This window comes from Lycorma delicatula, chromosome 4, assembly GCF_047948215.1.
Source record: "Lycorma delicatula isolate Av1 chromosome 4, ASM4794821v1, whole genome shotgun sequence".
Taxonomy (NCBI): Eukaryota; Metazoa; Arthropoda; class Insecta; order Hemiptera; family Fulgoridae; genus Lycorma; species Lycorma delicatula.
The window spans coordinates 66835528-66857688 of record NC_134458.1 but is presented as its reverse complement, the minus strand read 5'-3'; the positions used below and the strand labels follow the sequence as shown (position 1 = coordinate 66857688).

General features: G+C 29.7%; 1 protein-coding gene across 8 annotated transcripts in view; it reads right to left on the bottom strand.

The window, feature by feature from the left end:
• The window catches only part of Ca-alpha1D (Ca[2+]-channel protein alpha[[1]] subunit D), a 659257-nt gene that overhangs the window by 22614 nt on the left and 614482 nt on the right, over positions 1 to 22161 (bottom strand). For 7 of the 8 annotated variants that reach the window (XM_075363219.1, XM_075363216.1, XM_075363221.1 and 4 more), the window contains one exon: positions 17649 to 17698. The exons of the other annotated variant lie outside the window; for it this stretch is intronic. In XM_075363219.1, coding sequence (XP_075219334.1) covers positions 17649 to 17698 — 50 coding nt within the window. The remainder of the gene's footprint in view (positions 1 to 17648; positions 17699 to 22161) is intronic. 8 annotated transcript variants of the gene reach the window in all.

Below are 22161 nucleotides of genomic sequence, written 5' to 3'. Positions count from 1 at the left end.
CCTGATGTACAAAAATCCAGGACTATCCTTTTTCAGTGCTTTTACTAAATTTTTCATTAGTCCTAGCTTGAAAGGAGAGGGGGTAAAAATATTTTTTGGGTTCAACTAAGGGCTCATGAATAATATTTTTCCCATTTGGAGTTAGTTATCTTGTTTCTTCCACTATTTGGTAACATAATGTTTATTCCTAGCTCGGTTGTTTCATTCACAAAGAAAACGCATGTACTTAGTACAACCTAACTGCATGCCTAACAAAATAGCTATAGCTTTCAAATCACCACTTATGTTCCAGCTATGTTTTTTATAATTTATTTTTTCAAGAATGTCTTTTATCACACATGTCTCTTTCAAATTAATAACATAAGCGACTGGTATCGAAGGATATTTGTTACTGTTGTGTAGTAGAACCACTTTTAAACTATACTTGGACAAATCTATGAAAAGCCGCCAGTCCTCAGGTTTATGAACTTGTTCTAAGTGCATCATAAGCTCATCAATATTGGTGGAATAAACCAAATTATTTTCATCAATAAAATACTGAGAATGTTCTTTTTGTCGGCTTCTAAAGCCTGAATATTTTGTATTTTTTTGAAGTAAATTCCAACCTTGTAGTGTTGATCCTAACAGTTCAGCTGGATATTTTGATAAATTTAAATCCCTAACCAAGTAATTTAATTCACCTTGTGATATAAGATGTGGCTTATTGGAAGATAATTCAAATTCAAAATCATTGTTGTCTTCTTCAGTACTGCCTGATTCTTCATCACTGCTTTCAAAACATACATTCATAGGTGGCTCAGGAACTGGAATAATTTCACTATGCGATACAGGCCTGATTGCAGATTGCAATGAAGGATATTTTACAGTATGTTTACATTTTTTAGAAATTCCAGACACTTGTTAAACAAAAGTAACAATTAGTTACATGATCCTTTGGTTCACGCCAAACTGTAGGTACACCAAATGGCAAAGCCTTCCTTGTACCCTTTAGGCATCCTCTTAAATATACAGAACAATTAGTGCATACAATATTAGGAGCCCATGTCTATCCTGATCACCAATTTTACACTTAAAGTACAAATGATATGCTTTTTTAGTTAAAGGTGTAATGTTTTTTCTATTTGATTTTACGGTAAAATCACCACATACATAACAAAAGGCACCCATATCATTTACACAATTTTGAGGAATTATGACACAGCACTGTTAACAAACTTAAGACATCAGTAAGACTGAACAAAATTAATTCATTCCTAAATCCAGTGCTTAATACCAACAACACAGCTGTGCTTTCAGCTACATATTTTGACCTGCACAGACATGATTAATCTTGTCCATGAAGGCTGACTCTTCAGTATTAGATATGTGACTATGATATGATTTAATTCTTTATCTAGTATTGTTTATTTATAGCTTGCAAATTATGTTAACAAAGTTAAACAATAAAAAATGAGCTAACAAAATATAGCATAGGAACTTAAAATCCTAACTGTACGTTGTAAATGAAAAAAAATCCTTTAATTACAATTTAAAAATTTTTCAAAAATGGTTGGTGATAGAAATATTCTGTTCAAATTTGTTTTCAGCATCAAAAAACAGATTAAAATCATGTATCGTATGTTAGGAAAGAAAAATGATGTTTATCAGTGTAATCAATGTAATAATTTGTTCTTTGTTGTGGACCATAAGTACATACAAAGTAAATGTAAAGATATAAAAATGGTGCATTCACAGATGTTTCTATATGTTGGAGCTAGTGAAAAATTTTACAGCTTTTGTTGCCCTCAAAAGATACTTTATACACTCCAATGGATGTAGCCTGGATTAGATCACTGATTTTTATAATAAAAGATCCTTAATAATTGATCATTCATTTCACATTAATAATGTAATTATCTGCTAATCATACTTAGGTAAGATACAGTTACCAACCGACTTCACAAGCAATACCGATTAGGATATTAGTGATAAAATGGGGAAGTGGTTTGGAAAATATGAATTTGTACAAAAATTGGCTAGATCTGTTATCTAGCAGTTTAAAGAATGTAATCAAGCACTGATAGCTTTAACTATTTAATCAGTATTGCCATTTTCTAAAAAAATTCTCAAAATTTGTCTGAAGAAGTTATTTCATATATCTTTAATCTCTCACACTATTCATTTTCATTAATATAAGAAAATTTTCAAGACATTGGTATCAGTAAATCCCTAATCATAATAATATGATTAACTGTACATAATTTTGTACTTTACTGTAGAGTAAAGGTATAGCATACAATGAACATTTGATATAACCCTAATTTAGGAGTTTGAAGAAGGTTATTTGTGTTGTGGTAATGTATTAGTAATCAATCCTCCTTTCTTTTATTTTGATGAAATAAATTATTTTATGGTGTTCAATTCTATTAAAACTGTTTTTTTAAAGAAATAAATTTGATTTTTTAGAAACAATCTTTTATCTTACTGAGCTGTTTTAACTGATTAAAATACACGAATCAACAATATCCAATATCCTCAATATCTCTCATTTTTGGTCAATGTTTGTCTGGACAAAGAAAACTTTTTTTCAGATAGTGTCCCAAGGGAGTTTTAATATAACGGGTGATTATTTGAAAAGTTACCACATTTATTATTCAACAGCTATCAGTACATTGTATTTCTGTTTGCAGGCATGTATATCATTCTTGGGGAAACCTTTTTAAAATTATTTTTAAAGGGGTGGAACCACCCTCTCTACCACACCGGCCTCAACTCAAAAATCTTAAACGGCAATGGTAATATTTAATTACATTAATTGATAACACATAAAAAATAATGAAATTTGGTGAAAAGAAAATTAAAATCCACCCACCCCTTCGCCCAGTAGGTGCAAAAATCCATTTGGGGTAGTACTTTTTTTAAATTTCAGTCTAACAAAATTAACTGTAAAATTACATGATATTACTTTTTAAACCATTTGAAATAATCATAATATGTGAATTAAAACTGTAAAAATTATTTTTTAAATTTCCAACACAAAAGTTTGCCCTTAAATGTTTTCTAAATTTTCAAGGGTTGAAAACTTATTTTTTTTTAAAATGAGACAATGAAGTATGTAACGCTTCATTGGAAGGCCCTTTGAATTACAAGTAATATGGTATAAACAAAATAAAAATTAGTTCACTGGTATTGAAGTTGTGATTAAAAATTGTTGTTTATTGTTTTTAGGTTACGTTGGGATACAGTGTTACTGACCCAAAGCATTAGGTCTGAAATCATCCGATCTTCTTAAAAATATGGGTTTTTGGTTTCTCCAGCATTGAAAAAACATACCAGTAAACACAGCATTATAACATCAGTTAAACATTAAAAACCAATAATAAAGTACCTACTTCTTTGCTGGCAACATGTTGAAAAATTCATTTTCACAGTTTTAATCCACAGATTATGATTATTTCAAATGGTTTAGGAAGTAACGTCACATAATTTTAATGTTATTTCAGTTGGACTGAAATTCAAAAAAAGTACTACCTCAAATGGTTTTTCACACCTACCGAGCAAATGGGTGGACGAATTTTAATTTTCACCAAAATTTATTATATTAACAGGTTGTTAATTAATATAATTAAATATTATCATTGCCATTTAAGATTTTTGAGTTGGGGTAGGTGTAGCTGAGAGGGTGGGTACCACCCCTTTGAAAATAATTTTAGAAAGGTTCTCCCCGAGAATGGTATATACATTCCTGAAAACATACAATGGTACTGATAGTTGTTGAATAATAAATGCGGTAACTTTTCAAATGATCAGCTGTATATATTTGAGAGTATACATTTAGTTTAATATAACTTTTAAATCAAATTAATGAAGCAGTAAATATATTCCAATGCTTTTTTTTGTCAAATTAATTTTTTATTCCAGAGAAACGAAAAAACCACAGATGTTGTCTCCATTATCAGCTCCTTTTTTAAAGTAATAGTGAATTTAAAAATTACACTTTATATTTTTTTTATATTTATAAGTATAAAATGGATTCATGGACTTCATGTCCATGAAAAACTTCTTTTTATATTAAGTTTTTATACATTAAAATTTTGTGTTTTAATATCTGTGATTCACAGGTAATTTTTAATTACCTGTTATAATTTTATTTTTTAATTACAAAATAAAAAAGAAAATAATGATTGAGATATTTCCATTGACAAATATATATTAAAAGGAAAGTATAATCTTCCTCATAATATATATGTCTATGTTTCTTTTATTATATAAAGAATTGTTTCTTTTAATATACAAAGTTCAATGTTTCTTTTTTCTCTTATAATTTCAAAAAGTAATAAATAAATAAAATTACTAGGAATGTATTATATTATTATATCCAAATAATATTTCATTTGATATGGCAAGCAATTCAGTCAGCTTTGGAGCTTTGGTGTATTAAAATAACTAAATACATGCTCACCTTTAGCTGAGTATTAACATAAAAATAAAATCAGTTTATCTGCTTTACTTTTATAGTCTAGGTTTATAGTATGGATGAATGTTCTGCTAACACCATTGTGCTGAAAAAATTAATGCATTCATGTTATGAAAATTTATAAATAAGTCAGAATCAACCAGCTATTCAGTCATATTTTCTTCTTATAACAGCTGTACAATAGCAGGTATTTATATAATCTGAAACTACCTTCTCTTCTTGCAATGTTATTATTTAAATTCTAATTCACTTGATTTTTTTAATTTAATTTATTATTTATGATGTCTCAAAAAACTGGGTCAGGACTAATTATAAAGATGATACAAGTCGATGAAAAAATTCCATATCCTAGACAGAAATCATTTCAGAACCAGTATACTAATGAATAATTTGGGAGAATATATATAATAGACATAATAAAAATATCACTTCTGGCAGGAATCTGACTGTATGGCTGACAATTTTTTTAATTCCACACACCACATGCAATTCTGCTCTTGCGTGGCTCTTTAATTCCTGGAAGAGAAATAACTTTTGTTGGAGGATAAATTTAAATCAGTAGATGAAAAATGTTGATCAGTAATGTGCTGCTCCCATCTGGATAAAATGTCATAATTTTATGATGAATTGTGGGTAGGATGAATCCCTCAGGGGTCTTGGAGCTTTCCTATAGGTAGGATTGTTTGTCTTGTACTGCGGTTCCTCATGTAGACTGGCTTTCATCATCAATTCATTACATAATGAATTTACAGAGAACTTGTATGTAGAAAGATTCATAACAGAAATAACCATAATTCTGACTTTTACAACAGCCCTTTAGTGTTAACTGGAATATCATGTACATTCATATTGTTTAACACAACAAAACATACTTCTTAAGCTAAAATGATTTAACTTAAAATAATAAATAATTTTTCTTAAATGTATTAAACTCAAAAAATGTCTGACCTCGTCCATGAAAGGAAGCTCTGTGGAGGAGAGGTGAACGTCGGCCAAGCCTATCTATGGCTGCTGCCTGAGGATCTGGGATCAAACCCGCTACAGCAACAGCCATTGCTTGAGCCTGGGCCAACTTCAGTCCTCCAGCTATCCTTGAGAAGCTCGGTGTTGAAGGGCCTCCTCGCCCCCCAATACAACCCAAACGACCAGATCGGCGCGAAGGGGGTGGTGTAGGAGGGGTAACTTCTGGACTCTTACATTCAAGTTCATCTTGATGACTGCTAGGGTACACAGGTTAGTAAGCAACATGCAAATTTTTATAGTCCCAAACAAAAAACTAAATAAAATATTCACCAACTGTAAGTAACATGCAACTTATTTATAACATCATTAGTATTTAATGAGTGGAATTACTTATCACTTCAATGATTTCAAATGCATTCTAATATTCTTGTTTATCAACTGCTGCAGAATCAATTAATAGCCCTAATTAATTAGAAACTAATAATCAGAAATAAAGAAACCTAAATAATATGATCTGAATTTAGTATTAGATGCTTGTAGCTTTTGAGTGTAAATTAGTAAAAATAAAAAAAAATAATTATTGTGCTTATAGCAATAAAAATTATTTATTAATAATAATAATAATTTCTTATTATATAATCTGAAAATTCTAGATACTTCACTCACACTTGTTATGTACTTCCTTTACAGTTACATAATACAAAGAAAAGAGAGCTAGACAGATTTAATCAAATTAATTTAATATTATGACTTTATTGATTAAAACGAAAAATGTTTAAGGTATAAAGAAAAAAGTAATCATTTGTTTTTTTTAATTTAAAAAGTAGGTTATTTAAACAAATTTAATAATAAAGAATCACATCTGCCTACTAGCAAATTAGATAATATGATATAATTGACACTGATTATTCTGTAATCAGTACAATATTTACCATTTATGTTTCTGTACACCTGTATATATTTCAACAAGTTGTTAAGTATGAACAATAATTTGTATATGAACAGAAAATGTAGATCATTATTGAGAAGTAAAATTTAAAATTGTTTTAATTATGACTGAAGAAATATTATTTCTTTTTTAGTAGAGGGAACAAAATGTGGCAGAATTTTATTTCTTTAGACCAGCGTTTCTCAACCTGGGGGGTTGTGGTGATATGACAGAGGGTCACAAAATTAGCTTACAATTTTATATGTAAACAATAATGAAATCATTTTACGAGAAAAAATATCGTTTATAATAAACATTTTATTTACATTTATAAGTACACATATAAAGAAAATAAATTAATGAGATGGTTGAGTTTGTTTTTCATTTAAAAGTTTCTCCATACGTAAATATATGTTAGAACATACAAAAAAAATTATTTTCAAGCGATAAAAGACGATTCCTATATTTAGTTTATAGTACAACCAAACATGAAAAACCATTTTCACAGAGGTAAGATGTGGTGAAAGGGATTAATATTTTCAATGCTTCTGTGACTAAATTTCCATACTCACTTCGACAAGCAAGCCAAAACATACCTAAGTCTTCAGATGTGAATTGTAGTTGTAATGTTTCTCTGGTAGACATTTTGATGAGCTGGTCATGAATCTCCAACTGATAACTTAGCAGCTGCAACAATGTTTTCAATAAATGAATTCTGTACCCATCTCTTTGAGCAATCATTTTTATCTTCTGAGAAATACTCTGCTAACTGAGTTTTTAGCTCACGGGAATGCATCTTCATACTATCCAAACTACGGTGAATAATAGTATCTTCTTCATCAAAATTTTTCTTATTATAATGGGATGTGAGTGGAAACATATCAAAATTTTTGCTTTGAAATTGAGTAATCCAGATATCAAGCTTCTTAATGACAGCATGAACTCTGTCTGTCATTAATAAAATGTTTTTATCACATCCTCTTAAATTCGCAGTCAAGTCGTTTAAATGCGAAAATACATCAGTTAAGTAAGCCAACAGAAATATATACTCATTATTCTGTAAAAAAACATTGAGAATGGGATTGTTTATCCTGGAAAAATATTATTAATTCATTTTGCAATTCTAATAACGGGGTTAACATTTTTCCTGCAATAACCATCTGACTTCTGTATGAAAAAGAAGAAATTTTTTTCTTTTTGTCCATTTCATTGCATAGTTTAGCAAACACCCTATTCTGTAATGGTTGACTTTTAATAAAATTAACAACTTTTACAGCTTTACAAAGAATTTTTTTGAGATTTTTCAGCATGTTTTTTATGGAAAAAGCATGTCCATTCCACCCATGGTATAAGACGATCTTTTAATTTTTTCAGAAATCCACTTTTCTTTCCTGTTATCACCTTTGATCACTACATATTGATCACTACATACTGCAATACATTTTGTCCAATCTATATTTAGTGTTTAGTAACTTCATAAAAAACATCAAAAAGACATTGTCCTATTGCATGACCAGGTATTGATTTGAAAAATAATGTATTTTCTTTTATTGATCTATCTGTATCACATTCATATCTCACAAAACTTGAACTAAGAAATTTTTACCACATCTGTTGATTCATCAAATTAAATATTAAAAAATTCACTTGAACTCACTTGCTGAATAATCTGATTGCGAACATCAGCAGCCATGTCATCAACTCACCTTGATAGTGTTGTTAAAAAGTGGAATTTAAAAAAAATTTGTTTAATTCTTCCACGTCTCTTAAAGCATTTACCACATCAATTGCAGCAGGCAATATGAGGTTCTGTGCAATTGTTTGGGAATTTAGACATCTTAGCTAATCTTAATGCTATGAGATAAGATGCTTCAAGTGTACTTTTATCAGTATGGCTTGATCTACAAATAGAAGCTTGTTGATTTCTCAAAGTATGTAATTATTTTTTGAAAAAATCCAGGGTTTGCTTTTATAATCAAGATGTTTAGTTTCCAAGTGTCGAGTTAATTTTATGACTTCGTGTTTTCATCGGAGAGGACTTGAAAGCAAACAACACACAATGGCTTTCCGTCCAATGAAGTTAAACCATAATTTAAATAACTGTCATTGTATAGTCTTGTTTTTTTACCAATCGATTCACTGTGTGTAGATGGCTCACTTTGTTTTCTCACAAATTTATACATTCTGCATAAGAATCTAATTGAAAAAACAGACACTGTTTAATCGCACAATAAAAAACCAAATCCTCAGTTATTATTATTTTCAATGAAACATGCTTTTAAAAACTTGAATAAAGGCACCAGATGCATGCTTCTAAACTAAATTGACATTCTGCAATTCCTTACTCCGTCTGCCTCTTTTATACTGCTGATAGCACAATGTGTTCAAACGAATCATATGCATGTTTGAACATGACACTCTCACAGTGAATATTAAACAAGCAGACCAAATTACAAGAAGCACATACACATCAAGGTGGAAACTGTAAATTGCTCATGTTTGTTACATACATGCATATTCACATCTGTCGCTGTCAAGGCAGCTATATTGTTTTAACTAGGTTTCATTGGGTTGTGGCTGGGGGCTCGCAATATATTCATTATATACTTTTTTTTTACTTTTTAGGGATCATGGAACTAAAAAGATTGAGAATCACTGCTTTATACTGAACCTATAAGTTCAGCTTTATGTCTTGAAAAAGTTGTATAGTTTGACTTACCAGCTCAGATCAAACATTTTCTGTATTAAAGCTCATTAAATTCAAGGAAAAGAAGCCTAAGTCTCTTTGAACTGCTAAAGGTTTTCACTAAATAATATTTTTATAAAAACAAACAAAAAAAAACACCAGCTACTGGTTATTGATATTAATGATTTAAAAGTTAACACAACTGCAAAATGTCATTATTGAACTTGAAAATGAATATTTCCATGTTGATTAAAATATGTATTCGAGAAACAAATGTCTATGAAAGACTTAAAAAGACTGACAGAAAATCAAGAATTTTCATTCATATCTTTATAAGGACAGTTTTCCTGTTTTTATGCAAAAATCCACTTCAGAAGTTTTTCTGTTAATTTCGGAGACATTAGTACAATTAATGAATTACATTAATGTATTATAGCATTTGTAATTAAGAATTTATAAATGAATTTTAAAGAACTAAACATGTAATCAATCTTATAAATGAAAATTATAATTACACATGACTCTGTAAATTTAATTTTTTATAAATTCATACTGTGCCGGTATTTCAGATCATAACTTTGTCAATTGTCTTAAAGGAATTAAATAAAAAACAAATCTGAAAACTATCCAGTAAAAATCAAAACTAGGAGAATTTGGGACTTTTAACATAAACTATACTATTTCCAATTTGAACACTTTCTAGTGGAAAATTGGAGTTAAAAATGAATATTTTGGTAGGGGTGAAAAGTCAGTTTCTCTCAGTAATAAAAGGAAGGTTGCTTCATAAGTTTTAAAACATTAAAAATGAGTTTCTTGAAACGACATTTTGAGAATTTAAAAAAGTGGACTTTGCTCCCTTCTCCTCCCCTGAAGCATAAAAATGTTTTCATCAATTTTAAATAAAATGAACTGCTTTCTCAAAGATTTACTAATTTTGAAAGCCACCTAGGTATAAATATTAGTAGGTGTAGGTGTAACATTACTTTTTTCACACATTTACAAATTTTTTCTCAGTATTACCGTTTATAACATCATTATACTTAAGTGACTTTTATACCTTGTTTAGTAATCATTTAAAACATTCTATTCTGGACTGTCACTCTTTTGTTATACAAATACAACATTTTAACATTTTTTTGAAAGTGACAATTTCTGTAGAATAAATGGATGGGATAACATTATCAATATGTGTTGTTACTAGTATCCTGATTATGTAAGGACTACAGTGTGTATACACAGAAAGGCCGGGAAGTCACCATACCCCTAAAGTTAATGAAAAATATGAGTTAGGATATGTGCTTAGAACATACAGTATTTTCGTTGGGGTTGGTTGGCAACAGTTTTTTACGTCACACACTCTGAGAAAAAGACAGTTGTGCTAAAATGGCTGACACAAGTAGTAACAGTGTCAAGGAGCAGTTAGTGACAAGTGTATGAGTTCATGAATGACAACATACGAATCAAACAATGAAGCAAATTAGTGATATGTTTCGTCAATGATTTTATAAGCCGCCGCCACCACAAAAAGCAACAATGTTCGTTTAGGAAAAACGTGCATTTGAATTAGGCAGTCTTAAAGATAGGCCGCGGAGTGGATAAAAGTAAATGTGGATAGAAACATGTGCTGCTGTTGCAGTTTCCATTGAACAATCCCCAATGAAATCAACTCGTAAACAGTCAGCTGAACTTCGTATACCATGAACGACAATGCAAGACCAATGAAAAAGGACTTGAAAGTTAGGCCATTTCATCCAGTGTTCATCAATGAACTGTCAGATGCAGATATGGGACGTTGTGCTGCATCCTACCAGGCTTTATTAGAAAGATTCCTCGCTGCAGTGCACCGTGGAAAGGTGTTTTTTACTGACGAATGTGCAATCTATTGCAGTTTGCATGTCAGTAATATGTTATTTTGGGCAAAAGAAAATGCTTATTACATGACAGAGTTGGAAAGAAATATATCACAAGTCATGATATGAGCTGGAATGACAGCTCATCATTTGTTTGGTACTTATTTTTTTGATCGGCCAATGAATGCACAAACTTATTTAGAGATGATGGAAGCATGGTTAATATCACAGCTTCAACAGAAGGATCTCATTGAAACGATTATGGTTGCAGCGGGATGGAGCACCTGCACATTTTATTCTATCAGTCCGTGCATTTCTGAATGAAACATTTCCAGTACATTGGATAGGCTGGAATACTCCAGCGTCACCAGCTCCGTTATCATAGCCACCAGGAAGTCTGATCTCACCACATCAGGCAATTTATTATGGGAAATTATCAAGGCACATGTATCTGCACATCATTACACCAGAAATAAAGAATTGTATGATGCTGTAAGGGACGCCTTCCATAACATAACACCAGAAATGCTCCGTCGCATGTCACAGAGGACATGGGAATTTATAGAATTGTGCATGCAACATGAAAGCGAACACATAGACCAAATGGACCATTAAAATTAATACTATGTATCAGGTGAGGAAATAAAATAATTCATTATTATATTGCATTTTTCATTTATAACTCAATAAAAATTTTTAGTTCTAACTTTAGGGGGTACAGCCACTCCCTCTCTCCCAGCCCCTCTGTACATATATAAGTTAAGTTATAAATTATCAGTTACATAACTTAAATATTGAATTTAAAACTTTTTTTTAGTGTTTTTCCTCTAAAATTTTTGAACTACTACTCAAGAAAAACAGTTGGACAAAACTAGCTACTGATAATTCCCTTTTTTACACTTGCCTTTTATATAAATGTGTCAATTTTAAAAATTTAAGTAAATGCATTTTGAATTATTCAATGCAATCTTAATGAAGAAAATAATTGGGAGAACTACTTTTATCAAAAGTTAAATGTTCCTTTAATATTAAAATATTTTACTATTTCACAGCCTGTGTATACCACTTTGAAGTTTGAACATAATCTCAACAAGATGATAGTATATTCAGCACACAAACTTGTAGAGAATTAAAAAGGAGAATATTAAACATTCATAGGAACTAACAAAACAATAACGCATTCATAAAACATAACATAGAACCTATTTTACATTTCCCCAACAGCTTGAAAACTAACAATAAACTTGTAAAATTATCTTTGTATTATTTTGGTGGCCTTAAAATAAATATGAATAACATAACAAAGTTAGTAAACAAAACCAAATTTATTGTAATAAAGAACCTACACAGCATTTTCTTTTTCTCAATGAAATTTTTCATTTCTTCTCTGACTAATGAATATAAATATTATTTTTCTAACAATTTTGGATGGAAATATTTCTTCTACATGTTAAATTTAAAATGAATATACACAATGAAAGTGCCAAATCAATTATTTCATAAAATAATTCAGACAGATCTATTGAAAAACTAACATGTCATTTAAAAAGTTGAGGTTTAATTTCACCATTTAGTAAATCTATTTGTTTCCAAGAGTGTTCTTAGATATCTAGAGTAAACAATTAATAAATTTTTATCCAAGAGTTCATGAATTTTACCAGATCACAGTATACCTACTTCTAACATATTTTTTGTGATTGTAACAAGTACCTGTTTGTAGTTGGTTTACTATTTGTAGTTGAATATTTCTAATAAATAAAATATATAATACAAAAGTTTTCTTATATAAAAAAATATTGCATTGATCAGTACAGTTGCTAATTCTATTTACAAATCACGTTTTTAAATTCTGAAAAAGCTTTTACTTTAAAAAAGGAAACAAGCATTTTTGCATGAAAAACACATGGTAAACAGGATTTTAATCTATTTACACACGTAAAATAATTTATTTTTTTGTTTCACTAAATTACATTTAGACTCAATTTTATTTAGTTTCATTATCAAGAAAAATATTTTCAATTTCACCTGGTTAGAATGTTCTGCATTGTTGTTACAAAAACAGTAAATTAAATGGTATAAAGATTGCAATAGGAACTGATGCTGACAGAAGGAAAAAATATCAGGGAATATTATACATGTCTTTTACTTGATACATTTATCACTGGGACCTACAGCAGTATTTTTTTACATTATTGTTAAAATACATACATTTTATGCTAAGATCATCACAATTTTTAACTGAGTACATTTATCTACCTTTCTAAGCTTCATCATAACTGAATCAACTGATGACGTGTTTCAGATATATTCCATTGTCAAAACAGTGGTACAGCAAGATTTGTAAATGGAATACATCAGAAATGAGTCAACAGGTGATAGTTATGATGAAGCTAAGAAAGGTAGATAATTATACTCAATAAAACAATTTTTTTACATTTCTAAAATGTGAAGACAGGTGGTGAAATTTTCAGGGCTAGTTCATCTCTTGAAATGAGTGAATAGTTTATTGAAATGCTTAAAAAATAATATTGCATTAAACAATAATTGCATTGGCTGCTGTTTATTTTGTATGCTCTGAAAACATTATATGAGTATAATAAAGACCACATATCATTATTAAACTACACAGATATACACATTCCATTCTATATAATAAATGTTCTACAGAGTAATTCAGGAGGAAAGGGAAATAATTTGGTAACTGATTCCAGAGCTTGAAATATGGAAAAAAGTTCATACAAATATAAGTTCAAAAACACTTTGTTATTTCATTACAGCTAGCAAAAAATTTCACCCAGATTTTAGTTTCCCTGGTGAAATGAGGTCATACTGACATTTTTAAGGCATTATATAAAGGGTAAACTTGATGGTTTCTATGCTTTTAACCTGAAAAATTGAATAAAACAGGTCCCAGTACTGAATCTCCCATAGTTTTAATGACATCCAATGTAAAACAGAAAGAATTAGTGATGAAAAATACTTTTTTTAGTTTGAAGTACAATAACTTTGTTAAATGATTAATAAATGTATAGATTTTAGTATTAAAACTTGTAGAGAATTTAGTTCTGAAAATATTGATGTAATAATGTAAAAAAAAGTCAACTTTTAAAACAGAAAAACTTAACAGAGAAATGTTATGAATTTGTAAAAATAAAAAAAACAGCTGTTTTTAGTATAATAAATCTAGATCTTTGAAAATCTAGATCTTCGTAAATTTAGATCTTTTTCATTTACTTCTAAAAAATACTCACTGTGGTTTATACTGTATTGATTTACAATGATTGTTCAAAAATTTCACCATTGACATCGATGAACTTTTCAACTTGTTTCCTTACACTTTCTGTCGCCAACTTATATCTTCTTGTGACTTGATGATGGCAGTAGCATTAAGAATGCAAGAGATCAGTTCATCATGTGTGTCAACTTTTTAGTTGTATACTTCACATTTCATCCATTCTCATAAGAAATTATCTAAAGAAGTAAGGTCTAGTGATCTAGGTGGCCAATTTACCAGCTCTCTATGTCCAATCCACTCACCAATAAAGTTTTCATCTAAAAATTGTCTTACTTCATTTGTGAAAGGAATATGAGGTCTGTTCAGAAAAAATCTGAACTTTATTATTTTAATCTTTATTATTAATTTTACAGATTATTGGTCCTTGCCGTCTCCCCTTTCACACACTTTTCCCAGCCGTTTTTCCATTTTGCAAAGCAGACCTGGATAGCTTCATTTGAAATGGCCTTTAAGGTCTGGAACGAATTTGCTTTAATGTCATAATAGTCTCAGAACGGTGTCCTTTCATCATTGATTTTAATTTCGGAAATAAGAAAAAATCGCAAGGAGCCAGGTCTGGCGAGTAGGGAGGATGAGGGAGGACAGTCATCTGATTTTTGGCACAAAAATGACGAACTGACAAAGTTCTGAAGTCGTGGTGAAGGAACCATGAGTTGTCTCATCCAACTCTGGTCTCTTTTTGTAGATTTTTTTCACCTAACCACAGTTCACTGTTTCGCCTTAAGGCAAGAATTCAAACGCACAATTCCATTAAAATAGAAAAAACAGAGTATCACTTTGAATTGGATCGACATTGACATGTTTTTCTTGGAGCTTCGAGATCCTTTGCCAATCTATTTTGATGACTGAACTTTTGTCTCAATGTCATAGCCGTAAACCCAGCTAGATCTGCCGTTAAGATCCTTTGCAAGAATGTTTTGTCGTAATTGGCTTGTTCAAGAAGTTGTTGACAAACATCCACTCAATGTTCTTTCTGCTGTTCGGTCACCAAATGAGGAACAAACTTTGCTGGAACTCAATGCATGTTCAATTTTTCAGTCAAAATGTCATACCATGATCCAATTGAGATGCTAACCTCTTCTGCAAGTTTTCTGACAGTCAATCGGCGATTTGCAAGCACCCAATCATTGATTTTCTGAACATGGGTGTCATCAGTTGAAGTTGAAGGCCTTCCTAGTCGAGGGTCATCTTCAGTTAACTGATGACCACTTTTAAATTGTGAAAACTATTTGTAACATTGCATATGACCCAGAGCATCATCTCTATAAGCTTCCTTCAAGAGCTGAAATATCTCTGTGAAAGTTTCTCCAGTTTCACACAAAATTTTACGTTGTATTGTTCATCACGAAAATCGTGCATTACAAAAATCACTATTAACACTTTAACACATTGCACTAAAATAAAAATAACACAAAAACTAAACAAGATATCAAAAGTCCAAGAACATGCCGTTAGAGAGGAGGTAATACAGAACACAATGCTGCCAACCGCACATCACTAAATATCTCCATTGACACGCAATTAAAAATGTTTGGTTATTTTCTGAACAGACCTCGTATATGCTCCATCAAGTTGATAGTAAATTTCAATTTGTTCCACTAATGAGAAATTTTCAAGCACTGTAAGAAATTCATTGTTTAAAAATTCCAGATAATTTCTCCCAATGAAATGTTGTTCTAGTATGAAAGAGCCTATAAATTGGTTGTCAATCATGCCACACCAAATATTCACTGAACATCATTGCTGGAAGTTTGATTCAACTACAGTACATGGATTTTTTCAGACCACCAATTGAATCCTGTGTTTTGTTTATGCCATTAAGGGTAAATGTTGCTTCGTTTGAAAATAGTATGAACAGAATTAAGTGGTAATTACTGTTAACCCATTGACAAAATGGCAGTCATCTCACACAGTCAAGCTGGAGGGGTTAATTTTTTTCAATATGATAAGGATACAGTCCGTGAGCATACAATGTCCTCCATACTGTAATTTGTGGAAATTCATTTAGAAATTTGTAGTCATGTAGAAATTCTTTGTATGCTTGTTGTAGGACTGAGCTCTAATACCTTTTTTTTATCCTCTGTAGCATTTGAAAATGCCATGCTTGACTGGGATTCAAATCTGCAACTTCCAGAGTTGTAACACCTGAATAATGTTTTCTCTTTCATCACACTGCACTAGGTGGCATTCAGAAGAAACATAAGTGCTGGCAAGTATACCATTCTCATGAATATTATTAAAAATTCTACAAAGTACTGTACGGTTTGGAACTACTCATCCAGGATACCTATATCAGTATTCTTCTACCACAGCTGGAGCACTTCCATTATAAAAGCTGTACACAAAAATTATATCAGAATATTTTGCATGAGTGAAGAGATGGGATATTTTTCAAAACAAAGAATTTAAAAAAAATTCACTTAAATTCAAATTCAATAGGAAAAGTGTAGGTACAGTTACAGTATAACAAACACAAAACACTACATAACTATGATTTTCAAAAATAAATGTAATCAAAATTACGTCAAAATCAACTAAACTGCCTAACATTTATTCCAAATACATAACCACAATTTTATGACAACAATGAGTAGTATTCAAATTAATTACATAACATACAGTTAGTATTGCAAATCTAATTTTATAAAGATGTAAATTTATTACACTAAAAATTATTGTTTTTAATTTTTACAAATTCATAACATATTTCTTTTAAATTTTGTTCTGTTTTGATTTTAATAATAAAAGTTGATTTTTTTTTGTTTTTTATAAACTTTATAACATCAATTTCTCAGAACAAAATTTTCTACAAGTTTTTATGAAAAAAATTATGCATTTATTGGTCATTTAACAAAGTTATTGTATTTCAAACCTAAAAGAAGTGTTTTTGTCATTGAATTTTTTTCTATTTTGCATTGGATATCATGAAAACTACGGGAGATATAGTTCTAACACCATTTTATTCGATTTTTCAGATCAGAAACAAAAGAAACCAACACCAATTTATCCTTTACATAATGCCTTAAAATTTTCAGTATAACCTCATTTCACTAAAGAACTGAAATCTGGGCGAAAGTTTTTGCTAGCCATAACTTGATAGCAAAGCGTTTTCGGACATATGTTTGTATGAAATTTTTTCCTTATTTCAAACTCTGTTATCAGTTCCCAAATTATTTTCTTTCCTTTTGAGTCACTCTATATAACAGATAGGAGTATGACATTTCATGCCCACACAATCTTTCAGTTCATAGAATATTGCAGTTATTTAAGAAATAAAAGAATTATAGATTTTAATGGTAAAATATGCAAATATTGTAATAAATTACTATACTGTTATGGTTAGTATTATTAGTAGAATCTTCATGATAACATATCAATTCTGAATGTTAGCTACCAGCTAGCTTTCTATTGTGGTTTAAATAAATAAGGGAACACACAGAAATAGTTGCTTAACTACACAATTTTCTTACCATAACCGTAAGAGTTGGGTTGTAGATATTGATTCATCACAAGTGGTTTTCTGAAATATGATTAAATGAGTTAAAAGAATAACAAGATTTAAAAAGAGAGAAAGAATATTATACTCAAGATATTACTGTTATTAAATTAAGTAAAATTAAAAATAAATAAAACTTCAAAAAAATGGTAATTAAAATAAAAAGATATTATCAAAAATAAACCTTATACCAGAAGCAATGTACAGATCAAGTGATTTAATAATGATAGTTGGCGATGGAGTAATGAGGGTAAAATATACTGTCTTCTAATCTAATGTACACAGACTTTAATATGTATATAAAATTTATTACTATTCCGCACAAATTCTTAAAAAAGAATACAGTCCACCTTAAATATATATTACCTTAATAAATAATTTAAACTGTAATTATAGCATAAATCTTAATTCTCATAAATATTACTCGATGCAGATTTATTATAATATGTACTCGAATCTGAAACCTTATAAAAAACTAATTATCCAAAACTGATTTCAATTCAAGTCATATCAAAATTTAAATGATTTTATTCTGCATTTGTTGATATTGAAAATTTTTATTATTAATTTTTAAGGTACGTTTTTGGCATGACAACAGATTTAACACAATTTCTTTTTAGTCTTCTGTTGCAAAGCTTGACTTTAATCTTTTACCATTCTTCTGTTTAAAATGTGAGGATAGTTTATCCATGAACTACTGTACCAATCCTATTCAAATTTTTAAACAAGGTAGCTCATTCTGTAAAATTATCACCCTTAAATTTCAGTTCTTTACCTTTTACCATTTATGAGTTATATCTATTTGTAAAAATGTTATTTTTAGAAGTATATGACATAGAAACATGGGTTGAGGCAAGTAATGGTATCAACCATTACTTTAAATCAATGAATATCAACCACACTTTCTACAAGTTATTGCTGATCTGTATTTTTCTTACGAGATCTTCATGAACAATAGAATAATTGTTTTAACCGAGCTGCTAAAAAAAGGAAGAATTATAGATAGTACATCAATTCTCTCCCTTGACTGCTTGCTTATGGATATGTGGTTCCCAAATTGTTCCTATTTTAAGTTTAATATAGTTCAATAGTTCAACAGTTCAAGTTTCATTATTTCAAGTTTATTATAGTTTCAGGTTTCATTTTATTCTGTTTTCTATTCCTGTAGAAACAGAATATTTGAAAATGAATCTTTTTTGTAATTCATTTATATAATTCTTTTTTTCTGGATGGTGGTTAATTGTAGAACTAATACGATAATATTTCTAAAAAAATATCTGACATTCAAATCTTACATAGTCTAATAATGAAAATGTTTTTTTTTATAAAGCCATATAAATTTTTGTGACTTGCTTTGAGATAGGGTGGATAGTTTGTGTTTTATAAGGTTTCAAACTTAAATGCAATAATTTCAGTGCCGGAGGTACTTTTCTACACTTTTAAGTGCTTGTATGGTCATCACCATTTTTCATGAGACAATTTTTTTCATTAAAAATTTTAAACTTTTATCCACTCTCAGCTAAAAGTCAATTGAAACTGATTATTCTGCTATTGATAATACTGCAATCTATTACAAGAATTAAGAATAAGTTTATCAGTTAAATTATTTTTACAATTTAGTTAAAATCTGATTTTAGAGATTTTGTCCAGTCATATACAAACAAGTTGTACTTATCCTAATCGACAATCCCCCATATTTCCCTAAACTCTACTAATTTTTTAGCAAAAATATCCCTATTGACTGGACTTTATCAGTTTTATTGAAATATGGTTTACTTAATATATGATTTAATTTTTTTAAGGTTGTATTCTTTACTTTGTTTATTTATTTTTTATTGTATTAATGACTCTAATGTTATGGATAGCTGATCTATAGGCAGAATGCAATGGAATAACACTGCCCAGTGATTCTCAAGTATTAATATGACAGCACAGTATTCTTATGTTAAATTTTCCAGAGTTAAAGTAGCTTCCAGTTTAGATTTCTGGGGGAAACAACATGAGAAATTGAAAATAATCTAAAAGGAAATGAATTAAATTAATCTAAAAGGAAATAGGAGCTGTCAGGATCTTAAATGTTTAACTGGGAATAGAGGAGAATGGAGACAGACATGATGCGTGGGACCTGCTTCAGACACCTTATGGTGATGATTAGTGATCATATTAAATGAACAGTTTTTGGAGTCCCTCTAATGAGAAATTGTGCATAAATCAAAAGAATTAAATCTGTTTTTTTCTGGTTATTTCCATATGAATGAAATACAATTTATTATTTTGTTTACATATATTTTTGTAGTAAACAAATTTTAAATATTTTAAATTTTTATATCAAAAATGTCTGTTGAAGAGGGATCACAAATAGATTGCTCACAAGGTATAGGTAGGAAAAAAATATCTATGATTCATACAACACTATTAAAAATATAACATGATTCTTAGTAAATTTCAATCTTCATGATGGAAGGATAGTGTCTCTAGCTTTCATCTGGACAAGGCCCAGGACTCAAATCCTGGCCAAGTTGGCATTTTTCACATGATAAAAAAAATATATATATATCATCCCTATCATAAACTTCCTGTAATTACTAAAGAGGATAAAATTAAATAAATCAATTGACAATATTTAGAGTTAAATGGAGGGAAATAAATAAAATGAGTATTAGGATAAAAGAAAATCTGAAGATTAGAAAGTAAATATGTATAACAGAATTTTAATACTGAATACCAAGTAATTAAAACAGAAAACCAACCTGATCATTTTAGAAAACCTGAGACATCTCAGGGAACAGCAGCAATCTAAGCAAACACCAAAGTGTGAAAAGATATTGGGAGCAGTAACCAAAATTTTTGTAGGTGAAATGAAGTGAGACAAATGTCAGAACTCAATGAAATTAGTATAACTATTTCTAAAAGACAACAAGATCTCATACTGGGAAAGCTAGGGAAAATTACAAATTAACTGGTTTCTGCTGCTTCCTGTAGTGAACTGATTATGCACTTCTACATCAGCACAAAAGAAACTGTGTTCAAAACATATTTTTCATAAATTTCTGAAGTCAAAGAAGGCTCAGCAGTTTTACTGCATCATGTTAGTATTTATTAACTGCTAATAATGACAGCAGTTGATGCTTTTAAAATAGTAAAAAAAAGGTTCAGTAGCTAAACATGTTCAGGATGGAAAACAACCACTAAGTATGGTCTACAGCCTCAATGATAAACAATACTGTAGTACCTGTATTATATTTTATAATTATTTGACCTATGTGAGCAATTATTGTCACAAGACATACTGAATGGTAGCAAAATTGTCATTATTGACTAAAAAGTGAATGGTGATATAAAGAACAATGATGTGTGGATTGGATTTATTCAATGCATTTACAGGGGATGATGGAAATTGATACAATGGGTAACAGCTAGGAATTAAAACTGTAACAATATTACAGTTAATTAAATATTACAGTTATTAAAAGCTGAAAAAGTAACAATATTTTTCAGTTTCTAGGCATATTTAGCCTAGTCCAAATGATTATGACAAAATACACCTTTTAAAAGTGAATGAAACACAAGACCTTTTGACTCAAAATGAGACTTTTTCAACACAGGAATGGCAAAGGGATTCCCTGATTTGAGCAAAACATTTTGGAGCTATTCCTACGGATCTTATGGAAACTCTTATGATCCAAAAATGAGTTTAAATTAAATATTCAAGCCACTTTTTCTAGGACATCTCAGAAGTAATAACTTAGAATTTGACACCAACTTGATTAGATACTGGTAAGATCCTATCCACTTAACAAACTGATTGCAGCAGGCAGTGATCATCATCAAGTTGTCCTACATGAGGGGCAATGAGTGATGATCACTGTCTAACTTGCTATTGCTTTATTATGTGGTAGGAATGCCATCTCTTGGGAACATTTTTTATCGTCATTCATTATTTTCCATTCTTTCATAAGGTACCTTTTGTTGGATTGAAATCCTAATTGCTTATTTATTTTGAATTTTCTGTTGTGAAGTTACCTTTTACAGCAATTTCCAGTTAATTAATTTTAAATTATCATCAAAACAACTTGAAATACTTCAATAAATTCCTTGTAATGAAGTGAATAAATAATCTTATTTACTTTTTTGTAATTTAAAAAAAATCTAATTTTATAATTTCATTGTCACTCAATTTCTTTTTGTTAAATTTATCTTTTCTTTGGTTGACTGGAAGGCTTCTCCTTCCAAAATCATATTCCATGTTAAAATGAATATGGTGCTACGTGCCTCTAAAATATAATATTTAGTCCTATAGAATTGATTTTTGTAAAAAGATCCTTTAATTTGAATATTCATATAAAGTATTCTTTTTTAATGAAAATTAAATACAGAAATTTGAACATGACTTCTAATAGCAAAAAATTGTGCTTTTATCAACTTTAATGTTACTAATGAATAAAAGTTAACATTTTTGTTCAAATAGTGTTAAAGACTACTGCATT